Raw genomic sequence first — 15,119 nt, 5'->3', positions numbered from 1 at the left:
CTACTGTATTTCTCTAACTACCTACCTACTCTCTCTCTCCTTACCTACCTACTGTATTTCTCTATCCCTCTCCCTCCCTACTCTCTCTCCATCTACTGTATTTCTCTCTCTCTCTCCCTCTCTCTCCCTACCTACCTACCTACCCTCTCTCTCTCTCCCTACCTACCTACTGTATTTCTCTCTCGCTCCCTCTATCTATCTATCTTTCCACCTACCTACTATTTTTAAAATTTGCCTCTTCAAAATCTTGGTGCATCTTATATTCCAATGCGTCTTATACTCCAAAAAATACAGTATATTGAATTTTATGGTATAATGCATATTAATGCAATATCGGGTTTTCAATTTCAATAATATAGCATGTGAAGGATGTGTGTTTGTTTTTATTTTTATAGTTATAATGTACACTGAAGATGGCATTTAATTTCGTTGTACGATGTGCAATGACAATAAAGTAAAGTAAACTAAACAGAATTTCTTGTCAGTCTGTCCTTTTCACACACTATTCTTCCAACCATTTTCATTAAAAGAAATAATATAGAGAATTTATTAGAAAAATGACAGAGAATCATAAAGTCTTTGTTATTTCTTCCAAATTTAATTCAAGTTTGCCAAATATCTAAATGTATACACAGAGGTTTGATATTACCAAATCTCATCAGACTTGTTTTCATTAACTTCAGAAAAGAAGAGCTTATAAAATTGTTTTTTAAACTAAAAAAACCCCAAAGATAAGTGTGCTGGATAACATTTGCAGGCATGGCTTTATAAAGCATTTGACATGATCTTAGAAAATGTTTGTTTAGAGAGTAAGGAAGCTGTGTGTAATGAAAATAAACAATTAAACCACATTTGAACCATGCTTTTAAATATGTTTTAACATGTTAAATTAGGTGTCTTAAGCTACACTCAACCTTTCTGACCTACCTTTAAATATATCAACACAATTTAATAAAAAAGAAAGAATATTTTACTGGAAAAACAACTTGCCAAGTACTCATGGTATGACTTTTACACATTGTACCATACTTATTGCATATTGCTTACTGGGGAATATTATAAGGACCAGTAAGGTACTTTTTTAAAAAGCTGGGCATGTGGAGATTGATTTAAGAACAGCTAACTAATGCTATATTCTGCTAGTGTTTTCATTTTGTAAGGAATCACCACAGAATGTTCCATGAATTATCACTTCTTCCATATTGTTCATGAGGCATTTATCCACTAAGCCATTACCTTTGGCAAGATACTAGCTTTTGGAATCATTAGGCCAATTCCATCGGGAAGGGGGGGAGGGGAGAAAGGGGGAGTTCTTCAAATGTTCTTAGTTCAGAATGAATAAAACTTGATAGATGCATTAACACTGGAGTTTGGAGCTTGCTGAATTCAACACAGCATATTGATTAGCAAGAAACTCATCAAAAAAATGGGAAATGGGAAATTTTGAATTTAAAAATTTTGAGAGCTGGAAAGTGTGGTTGAAGGTCAAACTGAGCATAGGAATATAATGTGTTTCCAACAGAAGAGGGAATCTGGAGAAGAGCTTGAGGTACAAGAGAAATATACCTATTTTTTTACTGATTGGTGTATTATGACATGAGCCTCTTTGATATTTGGATTAAAGGATTACAGATCATTTTTGTTTTATTTTAAAATGGCAAGCAACATTTTAGCTCTGGTATATAATGACATATCTAAAATAAAATGAAATACTCTTAAAACACCTAGGAATTGGAGCATGTATTTAATTAGCAGAGTTGGATTCCCTAGAAGTATTTCATGCTTCATTTTATACCTCCTACCTCTTATAATATTTGCTTATGATCTCTCATAAAGCATCAGAAGTAGATGAGATAGAGAGTTAATATATATAATCTACAATTTGTGCTTGTTTTAAGATACTAAGGAGGAAAATATCTACCCCATCCTACCCCCCCCCCCAAAAAGAGTAAGATATGAGCAAGGATCACAAGATAGTGATTGGATAAAAAATATTTGAAAGAAGCTAGTGCTGTCTGGTTCCCCAAAATATATGCCCATGGTTTGAGGATTACTAAAACAGTCTTATTTCCTCCAGGAACAAAAGGGAATATTTCAATTTCCATATTTTTCCAGTCTAATAATCTGGTTATATTCTACAAGTGATCTCTAGCACAAAAGAGTAGCCCCACAAAATTTAGCAAATAATTTAAGAGGCAAGAAGCATTAACCTATGGCATATGTGTCTTTCTGGGGAATGTATTTAGAATATTATTGATTCTTTATGGTTCTCTTCTCTTGCTCTTCATTTTGATGCAACAACATTCTCATGGCCAAAAATAAATCTTTGACAAATTTCAATATTTCAGATATTTAGACAATGACTTTCTGCAGAGTTAGCAATATTAAATGTAAATGAGAATGGGTGGGAAACTATACCAACTCACAAAAAATACATCAAGTCATGACTCTTTAAAATGGACAAAAACTTTCACTTCACACTTTTCTACTGCTTGTATTACCAGAGATAAATTCACTGACTTTGTAGATTGTAGGTATACTGAATCAAATTTTGCATCAAAGCCCTTCAGAACATGACAAAGCCTATTGTTAATAGCTTCTTGTGTAAGATTTTGAGCTTTGAGTTACTTTCACTATTTAAAAAAAAACTATTTTCAAGGACTAATACAATGCAATAAGCTTGAACATTCAAGAACTCTTAGTGAAACCTGACATTTGGGGAAAGTTTAGGCCAAATATAAATGTAATTACAACCACTATAAGTTGTTTTATTTAATTAAATTATGGCATCCTGCTTCTCCATTCCAATTGCTAAGAAAGTGAGTTTTATACATGTCTTTGTGAAGGAAAGACAGGCCCTTGGGCATATGGCCAAATGAGTATAAGCAATGTACTAAGGTATGTATCGTTTTAAAATTGAAGCATTTGCATGAACTAAATATCACTTTATTGGATAATGGGAGAAGTTTTGAACTGGACCAGAGGAGAATCTTGAATGATTTCAGAATGGATGTGGCCACTGATATATATTGCTATAATAATCTGACCTCTGTGGAGCTCATCAGAAGTCTCTATGTCAGACAGCAATCCATTCCTATTTTCATTGCTAGTAAGAACAATAGGGAGACCCTTAATACTATTTACTTTTTAAAAAGGAAGAAAGAAAGATTTGCATGAGGATGTGGATGGTACTAGTCAACAGATAAAGTTCCTATAGAAGCAGTAGGCCTAGCTACGGTTACCAGTCTGAACAGCTGTAGCTGCAGGCAGATGGAACAATATTTGGTCAGACACTAGCAGCTGGCTAGCATGTTTGGCTCTTGCTGTTTCTCTAGTTCCAGGCAACTCAGCTTGACTTACTTCTTCTTTGCATTGACATTTCTGCAGACCCAGTTCATGCCATCCTTTAAAGACAATAGAAAAAGAACATTAGGTTAGACAGAATAGGTAGCCAGATCCTGATAATTTTTCTCTTAGATTGGCTTGCAAAAGCACTTTCTCAGTCTTCTCTTGGCTCCCTCTACTACAAGTAGTTCTTGACGTATGACTACAATTGTACACTGACCACACCAACTTACAGTAGCAATTCCAACCCCCCCCCCCCAATGAGATTGTTAACCAAGAATAAAGGGTCTTTAAGCGAACACCCACCCCAAGCAATTCCAGGCTTGGCCCTTCCAAATCCTGAGCCTCAGTAAAGTAAGGCACTGCCTGCAATTCCCCCCCACCCCATCTCCCCCACTCTCTGCTACTTAAATGCTCTGCACTCTGCCTAGCAGTATGCCAAGCAGCCCCAGAACTGGTTCTGGGGCTGCTTGCCATGTCCTGAGAAGCCTCAGGCATTTCAGCCCATACCAACAGCAAGTGCTGTCAAGCATTCATTTGCCCAGCTGCCTTCTCTCCCAATTCCCTGCAATGACTTTTCTCTTCTTCTGCCCATCTGCCACAGCCAAAGCAGAAGCCCCTTGCTGCCTTTTTTTCCAGACTCAGCTTCTCTAGCAAATGTTTCCTACCCATGTCTCCGAGTGCTCTCTTTGTAAAGCTCACTGTCCTTAGAATGCTGCACTGTGTCTGTAAAGCTGCACTGCCTTCAGAACACTAAGCTGCGGTGCCTTCAGCAGCTTTTCGAAAGCAGTGCAGCTTTATGAAGACAATGCAGTTTTATAAAGACTGTACAGTGTTCCAAAGGCTTAGGGATACACATGTAGAAAACATCTGCCTAAGAAGCTGGATCCAAAAAAAATGCAACAGTGAGGAGGAGCCTCACTCAGGAAATGGCTGTACTGTCCTTATATTATGCAAGCATCAATGATCTTTGATAGATGTCAAAATAGAAATAGAACTTTTGTTTAATACTTATGGTATCAGGACCAATATATACTATAAATATATTTGAAGTACTATGTACAATAGTAAGGAATGCATCTTGCAGTACAGGCTATTGTTGCAATAGGCTGCAGAAGCAGTAGAAGCACTTTGGTGTCTTCTAGTTGTGAATGCCCCTCCATAACTCCAACTCTAACGATCATAGATTCAATGAGCAATGATTCAATCAGAACAAGCCCAACAATCCATATTTCTTGGGGAAGACAGGGAGTAACTGAAATTCTTATTAGATAAGCGCTCATTTTAAACATAGATATAACCATTCAAGATTAGAAAAAATTAAAGTAGCATTAGTGATAAACTTATGCAAGAAACGTAAAACTATACCAACATCATCTCGACACTTTATACCTGTCTTACAAGCAAAGGTGTAATTCTTAAAAAGGCTGAAAATTTGCCATCAAACACTCACTAGAACACAAGGAAAAGAAGATGGAGAAAATGTATTTTTTGTGCTTCTCTATATAATTAAATTCATGACTTATGCACTGACGTTAATAATGCTTTGTGCTGACTCTTGGTTGTCTATTTAAGATCCCAAGCCATAGTAAATAGCCATATTACTTCCATATTACCAATTTCCAGCCAAATGTTTAGTTTTTGAGGTAGGTAAACTTCCATCTAGTTTGGGAATGCTCAAAGGGTTGCAAAGAATGTTGTGGACCATATTTAGCTTTTGAACTATTCTTTCTAAAATGAACCAAAGCAACATGGTTTAAAAATACTGCCTGAATAGATATAGTTTTATAATAAAGAATACATATAGTTTTATAATAATTTGTACTGATTAGTATATTTTGTGATGTGGATGAAAGCGCCTTGAGAAAGCTCTAACGCCAGAATTCCTTGCACATTCACATTTTCAATTCCATTTTATAAATCCACATTATATATTAAAACATCAGCATGAACTAAACTGATCCTTATTCTGAAGTATTAGAGAGATCCAGATAGTGTGGGTGTGCATCTCTCTAGTTCACCTCCTTAATGTCAACTCTTGGGCTGCCATTTGGCGGGAGCCAGTCCATTGCCACACCCGCTCAGCCATGCTTACACGCCACCAACACTGCCACGTTGATGTTGACTCTCTGATGTTGGTGGAGCCTATAGCTGCATGTGGCTCTGCAAGGCTTCCCTCACTATTCTACTTGGGTGCAACTGCCTCCTCAGAAGTAACTCTTCTACTTGAGTGTAACTGCCTACTCTCACATAACTCTTCTAATCGGGTGCAACTGCCTACTCTGCCGTAACTCTTCTGCTCGAATGCAGCTAACCGGGAAGGAGGCTGTGATGACACTGAGTGGGGGTGTGGCTGAGGGTGTGGGTCATGGTGATTGGTGATAGTGGTTGGGTGTCATCTGGGTGGAGGTGTGGGTGGAGCTGGGTGGGGTAATGGTATATGAGTGATGGTGTTAACTTGGTTAGAACTGACTTGGATTTGCTTACCTTTGTATCATTGTCATTTAGTGCTGGGTATCACGTAATATTAGATAGAGATAAAGTTTTTCACCAAACAAACTGACTCTCTGTTTGTATTCAACATGAACACCGGAACATGACACTTAAATGGGAAGTACAAAATCTGCTTACAGTAAAAGCCTCTGACATTAGGAAGCATGATTGGTATAATGAACGCTATTTTCTCAGCTATGACAATGGCTTCTCTTCACTCAGTATCCAAAGCATCTTGATTAGAACTGCTCATTGAGCAATCAATGAAAATAAATCAACCTTTTCAAAAGGGTATCAGTACACAATCACAGCGGATTCCAATCGTAATTAATATTTTTAGTTAAGAAAACTCATGTTAAATAATTCAATTCCTTAAATGTGTATAATTTCTTCATCACAATATAATCTCAATCATCTTGAAGTCAATAATATTTGATTTTAAACACTACAGTATCACTTAGAAAACTATTTAAACTGACCTTCCAACCAGTACATTTGCTACAATATTTATTCTTTTTTCATATTATGCCTTGAGGCTATGACAGTTTCCCCTATTAATGTATTAGCCATACTCTTCAGTTCCCTATCCCTGATCCCCAAATCAGCTCTTAACTTCCTGGGTGCTTCCCCTTTCCCATATGACATATTTACTATCCTATCCCACCAACTTCTATATATGGAATCTTTTGATATTTTCTTAATGTCATGATTCAGGAGTAAAATATCTAGCAGCTCACATGTACAGGTTTTTGCAAGAAGTTAAGTTCCCTAAGCCCAGTCTGATTTATTTCCTAGGTAAACAAATTCAAATTCAAGATTGCAACACATTTTTGCCTGAGAAGACAGAACTTCAGTTCTTGATACTAAGATCTGATTATAAATTATTAATTGTAAAAGAAAAAACACTGAGGACAAGCTAGAATCTCTCCTTAATCATAACTACAGCAAAGTAAGTCAGTGATTCCAGAGGGGCATATTTCCAAGAAAAAGAGTAAATGACTGCAACTTAAGTTACATGGAAATATCCCCCCCTCCCCCCCAAAAAAAGTTTTGCACAACAATATGCATTTTCAGCCTGATTGCAATCCTAGGCCAGTGTCATGCCGTAGGTATAGATGTCAGCTCTTCAAGTGGATCAAATTAGGAATCCAATGCCATATAAGCCAATACTATTTTTATAGGAAAACTATAGTAACAGAATCTTGCAAATCTGAATGCACTTCCCCACTCTCTCCCTTTATTTTTGTAAGAGGGATTTGTGTGTAATTCTTACTGCTACATTCCTGCCCAGGACTCAGGATTCTTTTATCTGTTTATAGATATGAAATAAGAATCGGAAGAAGAGATATTTTTCTTTGTATTTTTAGAGAAAATGAGTCTACTGTGTAAATGAAAATGATTTCTTGTTTAAAGTTTATATAAAACTATATAAAACTATATATATATATTTCTGGTAACTCTTAATGGATTTTTGTTGATTAAGATTCAATGATGAGGCTTTATTATTTGTTAACAGATAAAAGATGAGATATAGGATGAAGAGATTTTTGGTTGAAATGTTAGGGAACATGTTATGTTACTGAAATTGTACTCATCTTGATCAAAGAGGAAGTCTTGAGTGAGTGAAAGAAGGATGATCACACCTAGGTTAATTCTGAAGGAAGAAAATGCTCTAAATTTATATGCAGTTATATGAGAGGCAAATGCTTTTTACATTTAGTCAAATTCCTGTGGGGGAGAAGGCTTAGCTGGGAAGGAAGTAATTCTGCTGACTTATCTTTCTATGAAACTATTTTTAAGCTGCAAAGAAATATCAACATATTTTTACAGTTCACGAAATATTTCAAAAGGCTAGAAATCAAACTAAAATTAATTTTTCACCTAGTTTTTCTTAAAAAAAAACCTTTTAAGAGCTTTTAGTATCACTATTCCTGGGTTAAAAGATTGCACAGTAGTTGAATTTTAAGCTTGCTTTAAAATCTAATAAAAATTTACATTCCACTAGCCAGACCATCAACAACAGTTTGCTTAGTGACCATTTGAAGTTATAACGGCACTGAAAAAGGTGATTTGTGACAGTTTTTCACACTTATGATTATTGCAGTACTCCTATGGTCACATCATCAAAATTCAGACATTCAGACATTCAGCAGATTCAAGATAAGATGAACAGAAATCTGATTTGCACAAGTATGTTTTCCTAGGAATAAACTTTGTTGATTATATTAGGATTTAGTTTGATCAAACACGCATAGAGTTAGAATATTATCCTTCATCTTATACCTATTCAATTCTTCATTTTATGTTGAAAGACTTTAATAGAAACATAATGATTAATAATACATTAAAACAGGGATCGCCAACCCCCGGTCCATGGACCAGCACCAGGCCATGCAATGCCTAGGATGAATGGGGCTTTCTACCATGCTGCTGGACTGAAGAAAAGGGAAGGTATAGAAAAGGAATGGAAATTGGAATAAATAAAAGGTCTTTACTTCCCCCAATATCCCAATAGTTTTCTGTTTGTTAATGAATATGTTAAGCATATTAATGGAACTCTATAAGGGCCTAATCTTCAGCTTTTGAAATTGCCTTGTCTATCTTGTTATGGTCCAGAGCGCATCCCATAATGACTGAATTCTGAAAAGTAACTGAGAAAAAATGGAGCATCATCCTGCATTTTATATTCCCTTCCAGCACACTTTTACTGAGCCCTATTGTCATAAATCTTAATCTTGAACTCTTTGGTGACTCTGCCTAATGCAGTCATGCACAAACATATACACATATCCTTTTAATAGGGCCAAACCAGGATTGTAGAGGGACCACTTACAAATATAGAATGATACGTACATACTTACACTGTATATAATTTTACACAATATAATATGTAAAAGCTTATTAAAGAATTATTGGCAGCAAAAAGAAATGAAGAAGGATGGCTAAATAAAAACTGGCACAATAAACACATTATCCTTAAAACTAAATTGGAATATAGAATGTAAGTTGTTAAAGGAAGTAAATAGTTACTTGAGAACAATTGAACAAGAATGGGGGTGAGATTATTGAAGCAAAAATATGAATTAGTGTGTGATTTGCAGTGGAGAAATCCATCATACATAGAACTTCCCTCTTGCCGAGTGAGTTAAAAAATTACATTTCTCTATTATAGCAGTTAGACTTATATACCGCTTCATAGGGCTTTCAGCCCTCTCGGCTCTTATTATGCACTGAAAACACAAGGATGCAAAATAAGAGGAATGTCTATCTCTTTCAGATCAGTAGAAAAGCCATTCTGCCAAAATAAACACTGTCTCCTCACCGACACGCCCTCTCCTGTCAGGGCTGAACAAGACTGAATCTGCCAGACTCGATCCCGGATTGTGTGCAAGTTCAGACCCTCTGCAATTTCTGCAGCGGGGGCTGCCGTCAGTAAATCTTGTTTGTTTGCAAATATGAGTACTGGAACGCCACTTAGCTTTTCTTCATCCACCAGCTCTGCTAGTTCCTGAAATCATAAAGACATGTGCAGAATTTTTTATAAAATGAACAAGATTTTTCCCCTTAAACAATTCTGGAGAAATATTGTAACATAATACTTTATTGTAGCAGTATAGATGCTAGAATAAAGAGTCCAGGTATGTAACATAAGCAAACACTAACACCACAATCTAAAATAAGTTTTTCTAAAATTATAAGAGAGTATAAACTAATTGCCTTCAAAGCAACACCAATGGACTGCCATTCCCAACCCTCAAGTGACTAGTATTTATGGAACAGCCAAAGTAATATATACAAGCATAGTTATAATCTGAATTTGCCAGTATAGTGGAACAACTCTTAAAAACAATTCATTTTAGCCTACAAATGCTTCAAATCCTGCAATCCTAAATATAAATGTTAAAGTTTGATCCAGTTTATTCATCCCTAATATATGGATTGTTAACACAACTTTTTAAAAAAAAAATGTAAACTTCATCAGGCAGTTTTGATTACTAAAAGGAATATTGAACATCCCTGTATACTGGCCTCATGTACTCATTATTTAGGTATTCAATTAGTGCATTGAAGATTAAATACAAACTGATCCTGCAAATATCATTCTAAACGAAATTCATGGTTAAGATCATCTTTAAAAACACTCCTAAAATTAAAATAAGATAACCTTTATTGTTATTTTTTACTGTGAGGGATAGGAACTTATGATACAGCGTACTCAAATTTTACATTTTCTGTTAGTGGCATAAAAGAGAGAGGAACATATACTTTGGGTTGCTGGATGCAGCTGGAAAAGTGTTATAATTATGAAAGGATAATAGCCTAATACTTCAAATCATTGCTCATATAACATGGATCCTTACATAATTCAACTGATGTGATCATTGTATAACAAATCAGAATTTACCAATCACTGCATTAAATTATCAGGAAAATCTTCATATTTTAAAGATGGTATAACAGAGTCTATATAATTCAGATCTGAGTGCAAAAAATAAAAATTATTTGGGTCAAACTTATAAAAATTGAAAGGGAACTTTAAAAATAATTTCCCTGTTTTCAGCTAATTACCAACTTTGATAGAAAGCTGTAACTTAAATGAAACTCAATTTTTAAGTTCCACCTCAAAATCTGAAAAAAATTCATTGTGCTATATCCCTATTTTCAAAAGTTACTTACTTGACCAGTTTCTTCAAATCTTTTTCTATCAGCACTATCAATGACATAAATCTAGAAAGCAAATAAGGAAAACAGGCTTAAAAATTCAACTGTACGATGCCATTCCAGAGACAGTACATTTGTAATAACAAGTTTCTGCAATAATAATCTCTCAAAAGGAAGTAATTAATGGCTGTTTAAATTAATAGAACTTGAAAAATGGCAAAAAAACAGTCTAGGATAAAATTGTTAGCCCTTTTTTAATGTTTTGTAGCACTTTTTTCAGCTGTGAGAAGTATCTAAAAAACACAGAATTCTCAGAGGGAAAGACTGTAGCTTGGCAATATTAGGTATAGGGAGAAAAATATACAGGGTTTTGCTTAATAAGTGATAACTTACCAATGTACCTGTAATCACAAGTTGTGATTACTGGTACCTCACAACCCATTCTTTTTGTAACTTGGCTTCTGGCCTCCTTTACGTTTTTTGCTTCTCTGAATAATTGGGTCCTGGGGGGGTGGGTAAGAAAAAATGAGTGCAGAAAACCTCTGACTCCTGGTGTTTATGGCTGCAATCTAGTAGAATTGAGCCCATATTTTAACCACCACAAAGCATTTAAATGAAGCCTTTCCAATTGTAAGTTAGGATCTCAACTTACAAATAGGAGCACTATCTTCCAGGTTTTTTCGGATTGGGAATCTATAGTTAACTAATTTAAGAACAAATCTGAATCCTAGACTATGTTATGAGGTTCATTTAGGATTCTGGTTTCCTGTAAAACTAGAAAGTGTTTTGTCCCAGTTCAAAGTTAAAAGAAGGGGGGAAGATGATGATGGCAATGATTATGATGAACTGAACGAAGACTACTATATTTAAGACAGTTATGTATGAAAAAGCAAATGGCTTGTGTTTGTGGGCAGTTTCATTCAAATTTTTGGTTATTGTCCAAACTAAGCTAATATAATCCTTTGAAATGTATACTGGACATCAAGCTTGACAATTTTGTCATTCTAGGATGTTTAGTAGTTGCATAACTGGTCATGGGAGCAATTTATATACATCATCCCAAAGACAACATTTATAATAATGACATGCTTTTATAGTACTGATGAAACATTGGGATAAGCATCAAGAGACAGCTATGTTTGCAGAACCACTCACAAGATCCCTGGAGCATCTGACTGTCTCTAGGACTTCTCATCTAAGCTTAACTTATGAGAAGCACCTGGCTAGAACTGGAGAACGCAGACCTAATGCCAACACCACAATGAACAGCATTGCATCAAGCAGGACACATATGCATTATCAAGTCTCTACTTCCATATCTAGAAGGTTTTGTGCCAAGCAGCTGCAGATGTACGTCTGAATATGCAATCATTCAAATATACACACCTTTATTTGTTCATAGCTTCCAAATAGCACAGGTGTGGGAGACTGAAGTATCTCCCATTCAAACACACCTGCGTGTTTATGAATGTGCAATCACTTCATGTGTTAAAAATATTTTTGGAGGGGCCTCTCACTTGCGCAAAGTTCTTCAACTCTGAGCCAAGATAGGCTTCTTAGCTAGCATGCTGTCGGTTTACAAAAATCCCTTCAAGGCAAACCAAACTACTGTAATGTAGCCCCTAATCCAGCTTTCCCTTTACTATAATAGTGGGTTAAAAAGGAATAGCACAAGAAATAATGCCTTTGGGTTTAAAATCTCAATATGAAAGATGTTTGGATAAATCGTTTTTGAAAGAAAATTGTTATGTGTAAAGGTTCCCCTTGCACATATGTGCTAGTCGTCCCCGACTCATCTCTGTTTCAAAACCAAAAAGCCAGCGCAGTCCAATGACTTCTCCGTGGTCATGTGGCCGGCATGACTAAACGCCGAAGGCACATGGAACACTATTACCTACCCACCAAAGTGGTCCCTATTTTTCTACTTGCATTTTTACATGCTTTCGAACTGCTAGGTTGGCAGAAGCTGGGACAAGTAACGGCAGCGCTAGGAATTGAACTGCCGACCTTTTTGATTGAGAAGCTCAGCATCTTAGCCACTGAGCCACCACATCCATTATGTGTAAAAACTGAATTTGCTCACTGTGTTTGTGTGTGAGCAATGTCAGTTTTCTTTTTGAACCTCTTAGATTGAAGGAATTTAAACACATTTCTTTGCTTCATAATTGTACAAGAACAGATTAGAGTTTAAATATCAGTATCTAATTAAAATATTTATAGGATAATTAAACTTGCCAAGTTACAATATATATTGTTAATCACATGCTATTTTGTCCACATAGAATCTTAGCATCTATTACTCAAGTTACAGCCATACTTTACTTGAATAGATCATTCATATGAATCACCCAACTATTGCATGGGAATATATTCATTCCATTGCTGCTAATTTACCAACAAGTAACATCCTAAATGTAACAATAATCTTGTACAGAATCTACATAAGATCAGCAGGGAGTTTCTTTTGTGATCTAGAAAGTCTGTCTTTGAAATAAAAAAATTCTTCAGGCAGCTTTCTTCAGCACTAATGCTAATGTCAAGTTGAAAATTTTTATTCATTAATCCTTTGAAAAACTCTCTCCATTTTACATCTATTTTATATTTAGTTGTTTGGACTATCCCAACTGCTCTTCTTTTCTACATGTTTGAATATTTTAATTGATGGCTTCCTTTTTCAAATAAATTTTGATATGTTTAATTGAAAATAGTATAAATATCAGCAATTATTCTAAACTTTACCTTCACTATGGTTCAAAAATACAACTAATTGAAATGATGCAGTATTAAAGTTCCAAACTGGGCTGTTAGTCACTGATCCATTAACAGCCCTTGTACTTTGGTTATAAACTTCCTACAACAAAATATTACCTTTAAGTTGAAACCAATGGGCAAGGATACAAGTGTTAATATTCCCAAGCAGGGTGGGAGCAGATCAACAATACAAGAATAAATTCTGCTGCAATCATCCTGGTACTGCCAGCAAAACTCTACTATTGGCAAACTGCTGCTAGCAGAAATTACAAAGTAGAGGGCAGCAATTATTTATCTACTCCACTTTCTCATACGATTTCAGGGAATCTAGAATCCATGGATTTACATTTGACAACACTGCTTCTGCCAGAATATTCAGCCTGTACTTTTAGCATTACATTTTCCAGAGAGGTAGTTAGGTTTGTTGGCTATAATTAAAATATGTGACTCAAGGAATTTAAAAACCTGTATATTTATTTCAGTAAAGCTTTTATGGTTATACTTGGTTTCATCAGATGCATAAAGCTTTATTCTGAGTGAAGATTGTACAAATACCCACTCTCATGGCCTTCAGGAAAGCTGTAAAAACTTGGCTGTTCTGGCAGGCCTGGGGCTGTTGACCTCACTGTTGAGGTCCAACCCCGATTAGAATGAATGTATGAGGTGTTGCTATTTTAAACGGTTTTCTTTTGTTATGTGTTCGTTATGTGTCTTTTTTTTCTCTCTTTATTTTTGTAAGCCGCCTGGAGTCCTTCGGGATTGGGCGGCATATAAATGTGGTTAATTAAATTAAATAAATTAAATAAAATAAAATAATAAATAGTATATCTGACAAAAATAAAAATCAGGACATGCTGATAATGGTACTTACCTCTTAAAAATGACCATTTAAATAAAAAAAAAATGACCATTTAAAAAAATAATATTTGGCTGTGATATCAGATATGCCTGCCTTGCTGAATTGATCTACAGTTTAAAAACATTTTTTTGCCCATTATTGTATTGTATTGTATTATTGTACGATATTGTCATCTGAGCCCAGATGAAAGCATGGCTTACTTTATGTTACCATATTCAGCCACAATTATATGTAATGCATGAATCTGGATCCGTGGTTCTCCTAGCTCCCACTTTCCAATGAGCAAAGAAATGGGTTAGTAAGAAGAATGTGAAACAGAGCTATCTCAGGAATAGCATTTCCACTAGTCTAGCTTTCATTTCACCATAGTTAAGAAATTACTTGAAATCAAAGAGGGCATTACAAAAGATTCAGTTGTCTCTAATTTGGGGACAATGGCACCAGCCCTAGTTGGCAACTTAATTTTATTATAAAAATAATAAAATTATTTAAAATTAAGTAATGAAAAAGGTCAGAAAGCAACAGGCAGCTAATCTTTACAAGTTGGCTTGAGCTTTTGGGCATAGAAAGAGTAGTGTTCAAATGGTTTACCTGATTTATGGGATTACTGGCAGGTTAGTCTACTAGTAATGCTGAGTTAAATTCAGTCTTCTTTCTATGAATATGGCTTTTGTCTCTGTTTATTCCATGGTAACAAAACACAATCTCTTAATTGCAGCTGAACTAAGCATAAACTAGTTTCGCTACTCCCTTTGTTAGACTCTTAACATCTATCCTCTGGTCTCACTGGATTTCCCTCCTACTGAATTATCAGATAATTCTGTTTGTGCTGCTGCTGCTGTTTTGCAAAAGAAAAATGTTCACCTCACTCTGACACTGATATACCTGTATTAACTGGAATGTCTCTGCAGCAACATATGTCCTGATAAGATCTGAACCATTCTTGGAAGTTTATGAGCTCTCCATGCAGGCCTCCTCTTCACCAGGGTACAGAGTTGATTTGGTTTTA

General features: G+C 35.5%; 1 protein-coding gene across 1 annotated transcript in view; it reads right to left on the bottom strand.

Moving 5' to 3' along the window:
- Positions 1 to 1,824: 1,824 nt before the first annotated feature.
- ARL3 (ADP ribosylation factor like GTPase 3) overlaps positions 1,825 to 15,119 on the bottom strand; it is a 31,621-nt gene continuing 18,326 nt past the window's right edge. Inside the window, exons 4-6 of the mRNA XM_032226013.1 lie at positions 10,516 to 10,566; positions 9,161 to 9,346; positions 1,825 to 3,404 (exon numbers count right to left, since the gene is read on the bottom strand). Of these exons, the coding sequence (XP_032081904.1) occupies positions 3,357 to 3,404; positions 9,161 to 9,346; positions 10,516 to 10,566 (285 nt within the window). The 3' untranslated portion in view covers positions 1,825 to 3,356. The remainder of the gene's footprint in view (positions 3,405 to 9,160; positions 9,347 to 10,515; positions 10,567 to 15,119) is intronic.

This window comes from Thamnophis elegans, chromosome 10 (assembly GCF_009769535.1).
Source record: "Thamnophis elegans isolate rThaEle1 chromosome 10, rThaEle1.pri, whole genome shotgun sequence".
Lineage (NCBI taxonomy): Eukaryota > Metazoa > Chordata > Lepidosauria > Squamata > Colubridae > Thamnophis > Thamnophis elegans.
Note: the sequence above shows the minus strand (reverse complement) of the source record. Positions and strands in the feature narration are given on the sequence as shown.